Raw genomic sequence first — 17,526 nt, forward strand, 5'->3', positions numbered from 1 at the left:
GTATTACCCATGTCTTCTTGCATGTTGTCCGTTTTTTTCCACTAGAGTTTTTCTAATATTACCCATTGTTCTTGGCTTTGTTTTTGAGACAAAGCCTCACTCTATAGCCCAGGCTGGCATTGAATCCCTGAGTGATCCTCCTACTTTCTGCCCACCCCTCTGCCTAGCACTGAGGTTATAGTTGTATGCCAACATTGCCGGTTGTTTTGTACCGTGAACACTATAGACAGTAGAGGTGAAATATACCATTTCTTGTTAGGGGACAGCTTGACTTCTCCATGCTTGATGACACATGTAAGTGTTTTCTGCAGCAATAGGATCTTACCATCAGGTTATAGGGAGCAACCAATGGCCATGTAAATAGCCTGTAATGTTTATGTCTTTCCATGGGTCTCCTTTGGGCTGCGACTAAACAAGATGTAACCGTTAACTGGCACTAGAGGTTTTACTTAGTGGCTTAAGATGTCTAGATGGGGCACTGTCTCCCCTGTTAGACATTGATTTTGAATTTGTATCCATATACCAGAATCCACACCAAGGCAAATATCTGAGATTAATGATTGTTTTTTCCTATATACCCCAACATTCATAACCCACAAAATAACCAAAAGCCTCCCACATCATTTACTTGGAATGTGGGTGAAGGCATCTTTAGGAGTTCCAGAGAGAAAATTTAAGATAATGACCAAGTCCTGGAAAGACCAGTTATAACCTTTGTTGATAGAGATCACCTGTCAAGTTTCAGATGTTTTCCCTTGATCAGATCAGATCAACCTGGAACACATCCACAGGCTATTTCCTGTGGAAACAAAAGTAAAACCACTTCTCCAAAGCATTTTTTTATTTCCATTTAACAAATACAATTTTTGACCTTTTAAAAGTTAAGGCAAAGTATCTATGCTAGTTTATTTCTACAATCCCCTTTTCCAGGTCTCCTAGCAACTGTCCTTTGCTTTTCAGCAGTCAAAAAGTTCAAAATCAACACACTAGCATACAGGATCCAAACTCCCTGTGTATTTCCCATCTTTATGTGGCTTTTTTCTTTTATTCTGTCTCTTTAAAGACTTTATTATTTCTAATCTATTTATTTCTTTCGATGTCTGTACACATTTTCTTTTCTTTCTTAAGCCACATAGTAAAACATACTGGAACCTGTTTAGAGGTTTTTCCATCTGCATCTCTTTTACTGCGTATCTCTAGTCTTTTTTTGAGGGCTGGGGCAAACTTTAGACTGTTAAGCTTTACCTGGGTCCTCTGTGTGCCTCGGTATCAGCTGGCTCCGCCCACTCTTGGATCAGATCATGAAAGGGAAGCCTAGAGCTCACAACCTTGTGGGAAATTAATGACCGAGAACTGCATTAAACCTTTCTAGCTGTAAAAGCCAGCTGAGTTGCCACAAGCAGTTTCCTGGTTTTTTTTTTTTTTTTTTTTTTTTGCTTTTTGTTGTTGTTTGTTTTAGTTTTACGAGACAAGGAGCAGTTTTTACTTAGCTTGCCATTTCTAGTTTGTTTCTAGTTCTGTTTAGAGCTGCTGACTGAACAGCTCTTAAAGGAGAGCCTAGTGTGTTTTCAAGGTTTCTGAGGCTCAAGATGGATATCTGAGCTCCATGTTGGTACGCCATTTTGTTGTGTTAAATGTTTTGCTCTTTTGGCTTTTGGCCTTTTAGGGGGGCCATCACCCAGGCCCCAAGTAAATTACACATTCGTAGTTATGAGTGCCCGACCTTAGCTTAACTTGTTTCTAGCCAGTTTTTCTTATCTTTAAGTTAACCAGTCTACCTTTTCCCCTCCTGGCTTTTATCTTTCTTCTGTATATCTTACTTTCCCTCTTACTCCATGGCTGGCTGGCTGGCTGGCTGGCTGGTCAGTCCCAGACATTCTCCTCCTTGTACTCTTGTTTCTCCTTCTATTTATACCCTCTGCCTGCCGTCCTTTCCTATCCTTGTTTTTGCCTTGCTATTGACCATTCAGCTCTTTATTGAACCATCAACTGTTTTAGATCAGCAAAGAATCACAGCTTCACCGAGTAAACAAAGACAACATAAACAAAAGTCACACACCTTAAAATAATATTCTACCGAATAATATAACTTGAAATCTGAGATTGTGATAACTCTAGCACTTTTATTATTCAGGATTCCTTGAGCTATTCTGGGTCTTTTGTGTTCCCATCGGATTTGGAGATTTGTTTTTTTCAGCTTCTGTGAAGAATTGTGTTGGAATTTTTATGGGGATTATACTGAACCTGTATATTGCTTTTGGTAGGATGGCCATTATCACAATATTAATCCTACTTATCTAGGACATGGGAGATCTTTCCATCATCTGGTATCTTCAGTTTCTCTAAGTTTTATTATACAGGTCCTTCACTTGCTTGGTTAAGTTATCCCAAGATACTTTATTCTATTTTGTGAGGCTATTCTAGGTACCCTTTCCCTGATTTCTTTCTCAGTCCATCATTTGTATAAGAAAGCTACTGATTTTTCTTTTTAATTTTGTACCATGCTACTTTGCTGAAAGTATTTATCAGCTGTAAATTTTCCTGGTTTGAGTTTCTAGAGTCTTTTATATATAAAATTATATAATCTGCAAATAAAGACAATTTGACTTCTTTTTCTATTTCTATTTCCCTTAATCTCTCAATGCTCTAGCTAATTACTATATTGAGTAGGAATGGAAAGAGTGGACATCCTTGTCTTGTTCCTGTTTTTAGCGGATATGCTTTATGTTTAATCTGTTTAGGTTGATATTGGCTATGGGCTTGCTTTAAATTGCCTTTATTATGTTGAGGTATGTCCTTTGTATGCCTAGTCTCTCCAGGACTTTTATTATGAAATGATGTTAGAGTTTGTCAAAGGCCTTTCTGCATTTATGAGATGATCATGTGGTTTTTGTCTTTCAGTCTGTTTATGCAGTGCATTATATTTATCAGTTTCCATATGTTGAAACAACCCTGCATCTCTGGGATGGAACCAACTTATTCATGGTAGATAATCTTTTGATGTGTTGGTTTGCAAGGTTTTTATTTTTGGGTTTTGTTTTTTTGTTTTTTGTTTTTTTGTTTTTGATACAGGGTTTCTCTGTGTAGCTTTGGAGCCTGACCTGAAACTCACTCTATAGACCTGGCTGGCCTCAAACTCACAGATATCCACCTGCCTCTGCCTCCCTAGTGCTAGGATTAAAGATGTGCCCCACCACTGCCCACCATGGTTTGCAAGTATTTTTTTGAGAGTGTTTTACATCTATATTCCTAAGGGATATGGGCGTGTAGGTTTTTTTGTGGAATCTTTGTGTGGTTTTGGTATTAATGTAGTAGTGGCCTTACAAAAATAATTAGGAAATGTTCCTTTAGTGTCTGTTTTGTGGAATAATTTGAGGAATGTTAGCATTAATTCTTTGAAGATCTGGTAAAATTTTGCACTGAATCCATCTGGCCCTGGGCTTTTTGTTTTGTTTTGCTTGTTTGTTTTGGTTATTAGACTTTAATTATTGCTTCTATTTCACTAGGGGTAATGGGTCTGTTTAAATTGTGTATTTATTCTTGGGTTTAACTTTGGCAGGTCTTACACATCAAGAAATCCATCTATTTCTTTTAGGTTTTCCAGATTGGTAAACTGCAGATTTTTCTAAGTATGTACTTAGGAGTCTCTGAATGTCCTTGATGTCTGTTGTGATGTCCCCTTTTTGTCTCTAATTTTATTAATTTATTTCTTCCCTCTCTGTCTTTTAGTTAATTTAACTAAAGATGGACTTGTGCTCTATGCAAATGTTATACCATTTTATATTAAGGACTTGAACATCTTCAGGTTTTCTGTCTGTAAGAAGTCCTAGAAAAGACCCTCATACTGTGCTATCTTAGGAGCTCCTCTGCTGGGAGAAGAGATCCCTAGAGGCCAAATGTAGTTTTCTTTTATAATGTATTTCCCTTTGAGAGTTTTCCACAGTACTTTGAGCACATGAAAAAGTAACATTAGAAAGAAAATTAAGAGTCTGTTTATAATTGATGCTTTAGCATATTCAGACAAGACATATTTAGTCAACAGATAAAAATACTTGGCAAGAATTGCAGTATAGAGATAGAGATCTTGTTGCATGACTTCTACAGCTTTGCAGTCTGCCTTGGAAGGCTTTGTTCTTTTTGAATGTCTTTTACACTGTTGAGCAGAAAAGAGCCTGATGGCAATGTTCTAATCCCTTTCTATAGCACAGATTTTGCATGTTGCATGTATCTACTCTTAATAAAGGGAGAAGATTGTCAACCTGTTTTGTGGCCATTGAAGCTAATACTCCAAACCCCATGTGGGGCGCCAGGGGGACCCCTGGACTTGAGCTCCAGTAGCACAAGCAAAGTACCTCTCGTTTTTATTATTAAAGCAAACAAAACATGAGATGGTGATTATAGTTAGTTTAAGCAAAAACAAGTACATCGGGAAAGTACACCTGGTGTTAGAACCTATCTTTGGTCATGTGAAGGAGCCAAGAATATTCTTCCCAGGCCTTTGCCTTTTCCACAGAAATAACGTGGACATGTTAGGTCATTCCCTTCACTTCCATGCTTTCATGTCCATTTGCTTACAGTAGTTTATGCAACTCTTTCTAGAAAGATACTTTGTGGGTCTATATTCTGCCCCATTCATAGTTCACAGTAAGTTAACAGTTTTCTCACTTGGGCTCCCACAGAAGACAGGGTTAAAAATGTCACAGGAGTGTGTTATTTTACATTAAAATAGAAACCTTAGCAAATTTGGTGGAAATCAAATCTTGACATTTATATTTGGAATTATTCTTTGTTGAAAAACATCCCATAAAACACTTAGTAAAGTGCTTTAATCTGTGCTTTGTTACAGGTAATACAAGGACCTGTGGAATATGAGTGATGACAAACCTTTTCTATGCACTGCCCCTGGGTGTGGCCAGGTAATATATCCATTACTTATAATAATCTTGTATGTTTCTTTTCATTAAATCATTGCTAGAATATATTGTCATTAAGGTTTTACTACAGTGATTTTTATAAGATTAGAATTAGGATAAAAGCTAAAAAGAAAAACATTTAAAAATTCTTTCATTAATTTACCCTAGTTCTAGAAAAGACAGTGTGCTATGGTAGAAGTAGTTTATCTTATATTAAAGGTCAGAGCCATAGACAGAAACCTTAGACTCCAAAGAATATTATTTGATCTATATTCATTAAAAATCATTGCTAAACTACCTAATTGGAAACCAAAAATGTATTGCTGCATTTAGAAATTTACTTATTTGAACGTTTATAAAACTAGCTGATACCTACCTCAGACAGTATCACTAATCTATTAATGTTCTGAAGTCTAACATCTTTAATTCAAAGCATGTGTGGAAGCATTTTCAGGCAATGATATTTTAATTTTTAATTGACATTAAATTATTAATTACTATTACTATCATCCTAATCTTTCTAACTACAGATACTAAAAATGAATCATTTTTTAATGTGCAGTAAACTTAGAGTACTTACATACAGAGTTAAGTCATAGATATTGAAGTACCATACTGGTTTTCATTTATTTTTAGGTGATATTTTAAGTTCACATATAATTGACCTATAGTTCACAGTTTGATGCTTTTGGCTTTTTTGTTTTTACAAATATTGACTTTGTTGATGTGTTGGTGGGTTTGTAAATGTTTGTTTGTGGCACACACATGCCACATCTGGCATGTGGATGTCAGAGAACACCCTGTAGGAATCAGTTCCCTCTTTTCATACCTGATGGGTGTGTGGGGATCAAATTCAGGTCATCAGACTTGGAAGTAAGCACCTTTACCTACTGAGGTGTACCACCTTACCCATTGATATAATTTTTCATGTGTATGTATGTTCATAGAACTGCTAACCATTGTCATAATATTGAACATACTTGTAATACAAGTTCTAATAGGTCTTAATAATAAAAGCTCAGAGTTAGATATAGGGGGGAAATGCTGAGAGATCAGAGAGATGAAGGAGCAAAACCACAGCCACCTTACCTACTAAACTTCCCAGCCAAAAAGAGTGAACTCCTGTCTCCTCCCATGTTATCACTTCCTTTCTCTGCCCAGCCATATCACTTCCTGTTTGTCTGTACAGACCTCCAGGCCTCTACGGTTAACTAGTGTCTAGTTCTGCCTTCTAAACTTCAGGCAAGCTTTATTTGTTAGAGTATAAACAGTATATCACTACATTTTCCTTTTTTCTCTAAAATAAAAGATTATAACTAATGTAAGAGAAACTATGTACAATAACTATATACAATATATACAGGCAATAAATACATCAACCATGTCTAGTCTAGATTATGCAATCTTTTCCTGGGGTTTTATTACCCCTTTCTGTTTATTTGGCATATCCTTTAGAGTTCGATTTGATCTTTCTATAACTGCCTGCCCTGTGTAGGATTGTGTAGTATACCTGTAATATGCTTTATATTGTAATGAGCAAAAAACTGTTTCATTTTACTGGAGACATATGCTGTAGCATTGTCAGTCTTGATTTGTACAGGTATCCCCGTGATGGCCATAACTTCTAACAAATATAGGATTACAGAATCAGCCTTTTTAGAACTTAAAGCATTGCCCATTGCAATCCTAAATAGGTATCAATGGTGTTGTGAACATAATTTAATTTTCCAAATTGTACAAAATGAAATACATCCATCTGCCAGATTTCATTCCTTTGAGTACCCTTTGGGTTCCTTTGTGCAGATAGTGGAGTTTGGTTGTATAAAGAACAAGTAGGACATTTCCTTATACTTTCCTTGGCTTGTTGCCAAATGATAGAAAAGTTTTTTTTTTTTAACCTTTGCTATTGACATGTTTTTTTTTTTTTATGAAGTTTTCAGTCCTCCAGCATATTTCCTATCAATAGTTGATAAATTTCATCATTGTCATATTCTGGCAGACCCTTACGGAATTGGATCCTGCTTACTTCTTGTAACTGAATAAATAATAAAGTCAATCTGTGTCATCTGGTGTAAATTCAGAAATTTCAATATGCAAAACAACTTTCTGCATAATGCAAATCAGTAACTATGTTGAGAGGTTCTATAAAATCAATACCATGAGAATAGCATATAATTATGGCTTTTGAACAGAATTATAAGAACTTAGATCTACTTAAATTTTCTGATTTGCCTTTTCTGATTTATTTGCATCAGTATAGAATGTAGGGGCTCCAGATGTTGGTGTTCCCCATACAATGTGAGGAAGGATCCAGTTAGTTCTCTTTATAAATTGAATTTTCTTGCTTTTGGGATATTTGTTGTTAATCTCTCCCAAAAAATTACTGCAAGCTCTTTGCCAAGGTTCACTTTCTGCCCATAATTTGTTGATTTCATTAGTAAAAGATACTACAGTTTTTGCTGGGTCTAGTCCTGCTAATTGATGAAGTCTCAGTTTTTCTCTTAGAATCAACTCAGAGACATTTTCTACATAAGTTTTTAATTTTTTGCTCTGTTTATGTGGTAAAAAGATCCATTAATATTGCTGTAGGAGAATGCTTAGAGGCTAAAATAACCAAAATGCAATCAAGTTTTGGATCCAAACAATCCACATGTGCACCCTATAATTTCTTTCTACCAAAGCCAGTTTTTTTTGATTCAGATGATAATTCTCTTAGACTATTTAAGTCCTTGTAACCATATTAAGGTTTTGAACAAATTATTCAGTTCATTTTTTTTTCTATTTCAATAGTGGGCCTTAGATAGGAAATGTCTCTTAGCAATCTTTGAAAGTCATTAAGAGTCAGCAGTCAATTTCTCCTAATTTGTATCATTTGAGGTCCAATTTTCTATAGACCTATTTTATATTCTAATTAATAGAATATACTCTCTGTAGGCAAAATTTTCTTCTTCAAACATTCTAAAGTATCTACATTTGAATAAAATGTCATACACATAGTGGTAAACTATAGAGTGAGGAAAGTGCTTAAGTATTATTTCCAATGGCTGACTTACAAAATATTGGCACAGGGTGGCACTATTTAACATTCCCTGTGGGAGAACTTTCCATTGAGATCTCTTAACAAAGTCCAAATTAGAAGTAGGCACTGAGAAGGCAAATTTTTCTACCTTTTTTCTTGTAAAGATTTAGTGAAAAAGCAGTCTTTTAAATCAATAACTATAAGAGGCCATCTTTTAGGTAATAAAAAAGGCAAAGGAATTCCAGACTGTACAGTGGCCATTGGCTGAATCACCTTATTAACAGCTCTTACATCTGTTACCATTCTCCATATTTCTTTTTAATAGCAAATACAGGAGACTTCCTAGAGCTGGTTGATTATTCAATATGTGAGCATTTAGCTGCACTTGTACCAGTTGTTCTAAGGCCTGAAGTTTCTCTGTTGTTAAAGGCCTTTGCACAACCCATTCAGATTTGTTTGCCAACCATTTTAAAGGTAGGGCTATTGGTGCCTTTGAAAGATCAGCAGCTGTTGTGCACTGTTCTTGTAAAATCTGAATGGTCAGTGACTGTTCTTTATAATACCTTCTAATATTTTTCCCAGAAACATATTTTTCCCATATTCATGGTTTGTTTCTGAGATTGGAGGAATGTTAATCTGAGTATTCCACTACGGTAACAAATCACATCCCCTTAAATTCATTGCTATGGTAGCAACATATGGCTTTAATTTTCCTCTCTGTCCTTCTGGCCCTATACTTTTGACCCATCTTGCACTCTGTTTTACCTGACATAAAGTTCCAATCCGTAAAAGCTGAACATTTACCTCCTGAAGAGGACAATTTGGATGCCAATATTCTGGTGCAATTATTGTGACATTCGCACCTGTGTCTACAAGGCCTTCATTGACAATATCATTTATTCATATTTTTAATTTTGGTCTTTGTTCATTTATAGAAGTTTGCCAAATAATTGCTTTATGGTTTCTCCTGAATTTTTTCTTCTTTCTTCTATAGCTTTTCTATTATTCGGAGCAATGTGGTTTCTTGTAATAGATTAGGTTCTTTTATTACTCTGGGAAGGAGTTTCCTCCATGGTTACAGGAAATGACTGAACTGAATTTGGTATGGGGGCCTCGGGGAGGTCCCTCAAGGCGTTTCCCACTGGCAAAGGCTTACCTTGACTGCCCCTTGTTGACCTACATTCACTTGTCCAAAGCCTGCCTTTGCCACACCTTCTGCATAATCCAGAAGGGAGGGGCATTCTATTTGAATTATGCTTAGAAAAACATGTTTTTTTTTGTTTGTTTGTTTTTTATGATTGCCCACAGTCCTTGTTTAAGTGACCTTGCTTGCCACAATTGAAAACTTGACATTTTGATTTTTCTTAAAAACCTAGAAATCACCTCTCGTGTCCCTGCATCATCATGTCATGAGATTCAATGTAGATTGTATCTTGGATCCTTTCCTCCAAGGGTGCTGATCTTTCCTTTAACAGTCTGATTACTCCTTTGCATTGTGTATTAGCATTTTCAAAAGCCAGAGATTGAATTATTTGTCTAGCACCTGAATGAAGTCAGTCTTTGTAAGAAATCTGTGAAAGCTTCCTTTGTATTACTTTAGTATTACTTTGTATTACTTTAGTAAATGACTCAGTGTTCTTTCCTACTTCTCCATTTCTGTCCAGAGCATTCAAAGCTGCTGTGTAGCATAAATCCAAGACATGGCCATCATATAGAGATTGCCTTTGTACATCAGTGTAATCTCCCTCTTCAAGAAGTTGGTCTTGGGAGATTTCCATTTCACTAGGCCTGCTTCATTGTTCAGTGGTTTTAGCCTCATCCTTCCATCACATCTTTCACTATAATTGAGGACCAGACCGTAAAACAGCTTTAACCAAGTCTCTCCAATATCTGTTACAAATTGACCACGAGTTTAACATCTGCTTCACAAAAGGTGAATGCATGCCATAAGAGACTATTGCTTCTTTGAGTCTCCTTAAATTTAGTATTTCCACAGGAGTCCATTTAACTCTTGCACAGCCTTGGGGATATCTATCATTTGGCAGGTGGTCCTGTAAGGTGGATAAATTAAAGTTGGCTGTTTGATGAGCTTAGGCTGTTCCACTCTAACTTTATAATGCAACACTGAAATTAAATTCCTCTGTTTGGGTCTGAATATCTCTGTGATCTGTTTTGTTAAGTTTTGTTAAACTTTATCTTAGCAATCATGTTAACCAACTTTTTTAGTAATAAAACAAAAATGATAAAACTGATAATGTTTATAATTGACATTACATGTCCCATCTAAATTAATTATCTTCTTATTTAATTGTTCCATTTTCAAACTGCCCAGCATATTATCCTACAGATACCTAAGTCCCTCCATTATAATAGTGTTCCCCATTTTTAACGTGGGAAAAAACTTCTTTCTCTTTTTATTGCCTCTTTTAAGAATTCTCAATTGTCTCAACAAATCTGCCAAGGAATATGATGGAGCTTAACGCTGTGTAGCACGTTTTATTGGAGAACACAGGTGGTGTATAGCCTATCTGAGGACAAGTCCAGCTGCTAGAGTATAGCTGTTAGCTAGCTTAGAGTGGTAGCCAGAGGACACACACGGACACACACACACACACACACACACACACACACAGAGCGGGGGGGGGGGGGGGAGACAGAGACAGAAGCTAGCTGTCTGAAAAATGCACATGGGGTTGTACAGAAAAAGCACTCATGGTGGAAATTGCCTGAAAACAGTGCCAGCCAGTCTAGGGTGGGTAGTCCTGTGCTGTTTGGAGCCCAAGTTCTTTTGGAGTTTGGGTGCCACCTGGAAAATGTTTTAGAGAGGCTACAACAGGAAAATCCCAAATTCACTCAGAAGCTTGGAGAAAATAGAAAAGAAAAACTAGCCAGGTGGGGTGGTGACTCCAGTGGGAGCCTATGTGCAGCACTGGCCTGTGCTGGTAGCTGCAAAGCCACAAGCAAGCGGCTTTTTTCATGAATTCATGCCAGATGTACTCTGATAAGTCAGATTTACTTTTACTTTTTGGATTTGGTACCATGTTAAATAAAGAGGAGAGCTGGGTAGTTAATTCTTCAATGTATGTGTCTATGTGTAGGCACCTGTGTGTCATGGTGCACATGTGGAGGTCAGAGGACAACTTATAGGAGTCAGTCTCTCCTACCATATGGGTCCCCAGTATAGGACTCAAGTTTGTCAGGCTTGGCAGCAAAGACTTTTCCCTGGTAACTCAGAATGTTCAAGGTTTTACTCCATGCTCAGTTAACCCTGTTGCTTGGGGCCTGTAACATGGCAATATATTGGAGGAAAGCAGAAGCAAAAGTAACTACTCACATCACAATCCAAGAAATGAAGAGGCACCCAGTCCCCTTCAAAGTCACACCTCAGATGGCTATAGGCCCTCTTCAAGGCCCACATGTAACTCAGGTTCCACCATTCCCAATGCTCCCACCCTGGGAGGAAGCCTTTAGATTTTTTTTTTTAAGATTTTATTTATTTATTATGTATACAACATTCTGCTTCCATGTATATCTGCACAGCAGAAAAGGGCATCAGATCTCATAACAGATGGTTGTGAGCCACTATGTGGTTGCTGGGAATTGAACTCAGGACCTCTGGAAGAGCAGTTCGTGCTCTTAACCTCTGAGCCATCTCTCTAGCCCCAGACTTTGGATTTTTTGAGGGACACTGGAGCTGTAAACCATAACAGCAGATACATGTCTGCTAGAAGCAGTCTTTGGAAAGTAACCAGTTTTGTCGTGTTGTTCTAGAAGTCATTTTTGGAAACTTGCCTCAAGTAAGTCCTAACATTTTCTGCTCAAAATAGAATGGTTGCTGGTTTTTTTGTTTGTTTGTTTGTTTTGCTTTTTTTTTTGTTTTTTGTCTGTGTGTGTACATGATCCCTTATTAATACATACTTTTTAAAATTACATGTGTGGAGTGGGGGTGTTAATACAGTGCCCATGGAAGCCAGAAGAGTGCATTGGATTCCCTGGAATTGTCATTACAGGCAGTCCTGTCCATCCAGAATACTAGGAACTGAACTCAAGCCCTTCCCAAGAGCATTAAGCACTTTTCAACACCGAGTCATCTCCACCCACGACCTGACCCTCCATTTTTTAGACAGAATCTTACTATGTAGCCTTGCCTGACCTGGGACTCACTATATAGACTAGCTTGGCCTCAAAGTCACAGACATCCACCTACCTCTGCCTCCCAAGTGCTGGGATTAAAGGCATAGGCCACCACACCTCGCACTGATAATACTATTTCTAAAGAGTCTTTTTAAAAAAGAATTTATGTATTTTATGTGTATGTGTGTGTGCTTGCTTGAGATTGTATGTGCAACATGTGCATGTTACAGTCTGTAAAGACCAAAAGAAAGCATCAGATCTTCTGGATCTGGAGTTATTGATGGTTCGTTAGCTGTGTGGATGTTGGGAACCCAGTCTAACCCTGAACAACAGTGAGGGTTTATGGCTGAGCCATTACCCCAGCTCTACACATGATTTTTTTTGTTTTTGTTTTTTGCTTGTTTCATTTTTTTAATAAAACCATCATATTTAAATTTGTTTAAATAGAAGAAAAAGAATCAGTAGCTGAATGTTAGAATATATGTTTGTATGTGTATCATAAGAAATTGTTTTGCCAGGCCTGGTGGCGCACTCCTTTAATCCCAGCCCTCAGGAGGAAGAGGCAGGCAGATCTCTGTAAGTCTGAGGCCACCATGGTCTATAAAGTAAGTTCTAGGACAGCTAGGGCTGTTACACAAAGATAAGAAACTCTTATCTGGAAAAACAAAACAACAACAAAAAACCAAGATGAAACAAAGAAATTGTTTTAAGAGAAACCCCTAGCATTAAATTTATAGTATTTGAAAAATGTTAGTGAGTTACACATGTGAACCAGGATACTGTCTAAACATGGTTTTAAATTGCTGGCTGTGTTCTCTTGTTATAGCGTGTCCTGTCATTACTTATTTTTCTATTATGAACTTTGAAATTCATTTTAGTACAACAAGCAGCATTGTGATGAGTATCATTTTACATAGCTATTGTGTGCCTCTCTAATTTGTTTCTTAGACTGCATTTCTCAAACTAGAATTACCAGCTCCATACACAAACACACACACACACACACACACACACACACACACGCGCGCGCGCGCGCACGCGCGCGCACACGAACACGCACGCACGCACAATAATAGTGTCTGAAGCACAAAGACTACAAGTTCAAGACCATAATAAGACCTTTGTTTTTTAAAAACAAGGGCTGAAATGAAGCTCAGTGGTAAAACACTTGCCTAGCATGCACAAGTCCCTGGGTTGGATGCCCATTCCGAATAAATAAATAGATAAAATGTATACATAGTTAAATATTTAGGTCCAAAAGATGGCTCTGGGTGAAGGCCTTTGCTAGAAGGCTGATGACCTGAGTTCAGTCCCTAGAATCCACATGGTAGGAGAACCAATCCCTGCAAGTTGTCTTCTGACTTCTACACATTCACACAATATGAAAAGAAAGAAAAAAAGAAAACCTCATTCTGCTTTTGCTTTTATTAATAGTTTAGCTGTCATTAATAATGAACTATTTCCATCTTAAACACTCCAATCTTGAGTATTAGCCAATGATTCTGTGAGATATTTAAAGTCATATACTATCACTGACCAAAACATAGCCCAGTGAATATCACTTTCATGTGTTAAAAAATCTTGCTGAAAGTAGCAGTGACATACTTTGTTTATATTAAATAGTATTTCTTAGGATGTTAAAGATACTACTAATAATCAATTTTTATTTTTTGAGATAAGGTTTCACTATGTAGTCCTGGCTCTCCTGGAACTCATAGAGATCCCCTGCCTCTAACCCCTGAGTGCTGAGTTTAAAGGTATTTCCACCATACCCTGCAATGATTGATTTTAGAAACACAAATTTGGTATGATAGTGCAAATTATTTATTTCTCATCACTAAATATGGCATAATCCAAATTTTGTTCTAACATACTTAAATTTAGAATTTCCAGTAGATTTTCACATTTTAAAAGGTACTTTGTTTAAAATGTACATTCTTAAAGTGACAGTAAAATACTGGCCTATAAGAATTAGCACATGGAATTCTTACCATGGTCTTTTTATAAATGCCTAGGTAATTTTTAGATATTGCACAGGCTCCTGTTAACTTCATTTGTATTTAGGGGAGATGCTGTTGAATTGAATAAAAGACCGGAAGTTAGAAACTTAGTAAAATATTCATTTACATACTCTATTTTGTTGGTAATACCTTTGCCTTTGATGTCACTTTCATTGAGAATAGTTTGTGGTAAATTATTGTACACCATAAGCTGATTCAGAAGGGCAATTAGATACAATATATACTTAGCTCAAGTCTCAGTGGAGGTCAGTGTGTGTTAATCAGTAGCTTCCTGAATTGAATAGAGTTCCTCTTCGACTAAGGAAAAAGTTAGCAAAAAGAGCTGTTACCCTGATGGCATCAAATTAACAAATTAAATAGTAATAATAATAATATAGCATGAAAATAACTGTAAAACCACAGAATGGCTGATTCTTAAGAAATTAATTCTGGTAAGAGATAGCTTAGCCTATAAAAGCACATGTCGTGCAAGCCTGGCAATCCTAGTTCAATCCATGGAACATCTATGTAACAATAGAGGGAGAGAACTGATACCACAGAGTTGTCCAACGACCCCCACATAGGTACTGTGGTCTTTTAACACCCCATCCTACTCCAGTAATAAAGTCTGAAAAGACCTGGCCAAACCTTGAAAACGCAAATTTACTGTGGATGCCACATGTTCACCTTCCTCATATCTGCCCATTTATTCTTTTTCTACCTTGCTAAGGTCCTAGATGTTTCTTCACTTCCTTCCAACCTTGTTTATTGAAATAAATGTTCAAACTCTTGTTTTTATTGAGAGAAATACTTGAATTTTATATAAACCTGTTGCATTGTGCATTGGAGTTGGACTTTGTCTAGAAGAAATTATATTAATTCAATATGTTAATATTGCCAGTAATATCATTATAATTCTACAAAGTTTCTTCATTTTTTCTTTTTCTTTTATTTTTTTTTACATTCCAATCCCAGTTCCTCCTCCCTCCTCTCCTCCTAAACCTTCCACACATACACCCTCATCTGTTCCTTCGAGAGGGTAAGGCCTCCTCTAGGAAGGCTACTAAGTCTGTCCCATCATCTTGTTAAGACTGGGCCAAGGAACCTCTACACTCCACATGCCCCTGTGTCTAGGCTGGGCAAGGTATCTCTCAATATAGAATGGGTTTTACTAAGTCAGTTTGTGTATTAGAGTTAGATCTTGGACCCACTGGCAGTGGTCCCAGTCACAATATTGTCACCTGTGTTAAGGGCATCTAATTGGGTCATATGCAGGTTCCCCATTTGTGAGACCTCACAGTGATCTCTCACTAGCTCAGGTCAGCTGTTTCTGTGGGTTTCCCCATCATGGTCTTGACTCCTTTGTTCATATTATTGCTCCTCCCTCCCTTCAATTGGAAACAAACTGAAGAATGGATAAATAAAACATAGTATATTTATACAATGGAGTACTACTACTCAGCAGTAAGAAATAATGACAACGTAAAATTCACAGGCAAATAAACAGAACCAAAAGAAAAAAAAAAATCTTGAGTAAGGTAACCCAAAACCAGAAAGACAAATGCAGTACGTACTCACTCATAAGTGGATACCAGACATAAAGCAAAAGATTCCCATCCTACAATCCATAACCCCAGAGAAGCTTGAACCCTCTTCCAGAAACAGATGGAAGCAGATGCAGAAATCCACAACTAACCAATGGGCCAAGCTCCTGGAGTACAATCAAAGTGAGGGAGGAGCGATAATATGATCAAAGTTTCTTCTTAAGAAAAACTTTTTAGTTTGTCTAGGAAACAATTCACACAAATTATAAATTTTACCTCAGCATATAATAGTTACTCTATTGTTTGTTTAAAAAGAATCCATATCCTTCATATATAAAAATCTTTCTTATTTTAACCAAATTGATTTTTCACTCTGACTCTCTTAAATTTCTTGTTAAATACACATTTTTCTCAGGTGATTGCCCACCTGTATCAGACACCAATTTGAGTGTATTTTGTCCTTCACATTAAAAAAATCTTGCTGTGTATGTATATAAATATATCAATAAGCCGTTTGTAACTAGTAGTTAATTTGATCTTTGAATCTTACATGAGAGTTTACAAATAAATATATAACACTTAGATTTTCATCTAGTCACTCCTTTTAATTAAGACAGTTGGCTTTTATTCTCACATTATTAAGCAGATAATGTTATTCTATAGTATATTTGGTTAGTTGCTTATGTTTGTTATTATTATTGTTGCTACTGCTGAGCATCAGACCTAAGGCCCTGTACACAGCACTTTACCACTAGACTACACCCTCAGCTCCAATTGTTCTTTGATGTTTGTGGCCAAACTAATCCAAGCAGAGGACAGTAGTAGAATAAAAATTCTAGGTTAACTTTCTTGAGTTTTTACCTTTTCATTTTGACAACTTCACAGTTTTTTTAAATGTGGCAACTCTACCAAGATGAGTGTACAAACAAATGCGTTAATGATTGCCTTTTATAGAAAAGCCACATGGGGAAGTTCTGTGGAACCTAAGATGAATCTTACATGCAGATACTTTTAATGTGGGATGAAAAGCATAGCACTAAGAATTTTAGTACAAGGATAAAACCCAACAAAACAGTGTCAATAAGCTCTGCAGTGTGTTCATTGTCTTTAGAGCTTTGGTTTGGGGGTGCTTGTGAAAAGCACCACCACTAATTTCTCCAGATCTGGGGAAAGACTCTTAAAAGGATAAAGTAATAGGAAGATAGCCTGAGTGGGGAAGAGTTGGATTGTCCCAGTGTCCACAGGTAAATGGATAGTTAATGAATGAGTAAAGCAAGGGACAGAAGCAATGAACATTCATCCCTTCAATAGGGAAATACAGACAGGTTCTCAAGAAGTGGTGATTGTTTTCATAAAATAATGGTTAATTTTCTATTTGTGTCTATAAGTACATGGATTTTCTTTTAAGTAGCTTAGTTTTTTGCTGCCTTTTACTGGCTGGAGAGATGGCTCAGTGGCTACGAGCACAGGCTGCTCTTCTAGAGGTCATGAGTTTGATTCCCAGCAACCACATGGTGCCTCACAACCATCTGTTTGAGACGTGGTGCCCTCTTCTGGTGTGCAGACATACATGGAAGCAGAATAGTGTATATACCATAATAAATAAATAAATCTTTAAAAAAAAAAGAGTCAGCTATTATTTTAAGAAGTTCATTTTTCCATTAGCATTTATGTAACATTTATGATAGATTTGGAGATCATAGGAGCTGCTTAGCTTACTTAGAAGGGTAGACATGAAGATCGGTCTATTACAGTGATTGGCCTAATAATCAAAGTTCAGAATTCAGTGGGCACTGATGAAGGGTTTCTAATTGAAGCTGTAGGGCAAGAGAGAGGGCTCAAAATAGTTAAGAGTGTTTGTTGCTCTGTCAGAACACTGGAGTTTGGTTCCTAGTACCCACTTCAGGTGATTTATA

The 17,526-nt window shown here is 36.8% G+C and overlaps 1 protein-coding gene across 2 annotated transcripts in view; it reads left to right on the forward strand.

Moving 5' to 3' along the window:
• Window positions 1-17,526, forward strand: part of Atf2 (activating transcription factor 2) — an 86,351-nt gene that overhangs the window by 27,066 nt on the left and 41,759 nt on the right. For both annotated transcript variants that reach the window (XM_027420160.2, XM_027420159.2), the window contains exon 4: window positions 4,847-4,916. In XM_027420160.2, the coding sequence (XP_027275961.1) occupies window positions 4,869-4,916 (48 nt within the window). In that variant the 5' untranslated portion in view covers window positions 4,847-4,868. The remainder of the gene's footprint in view (window positions 1-4,846; window positions 4,917-17,526) is intronic.

The sequence above is a fragment of the Cricetulus griseus genome, chromosome 6 (genome assembly GCF_003668045.3).
Source record: "Cricetulus griseus strain 17A/GY chromosome 6, alternate assembly CriGri-PICRH-1.0, whole genome shotgun sequence".
Classification (NCBI taxonomy): Eukaryota; Metazoa; Chordata; class Mammalia; order Rodentia; family Cricetidae; genus Cricetulus; species Cricetulus griseus.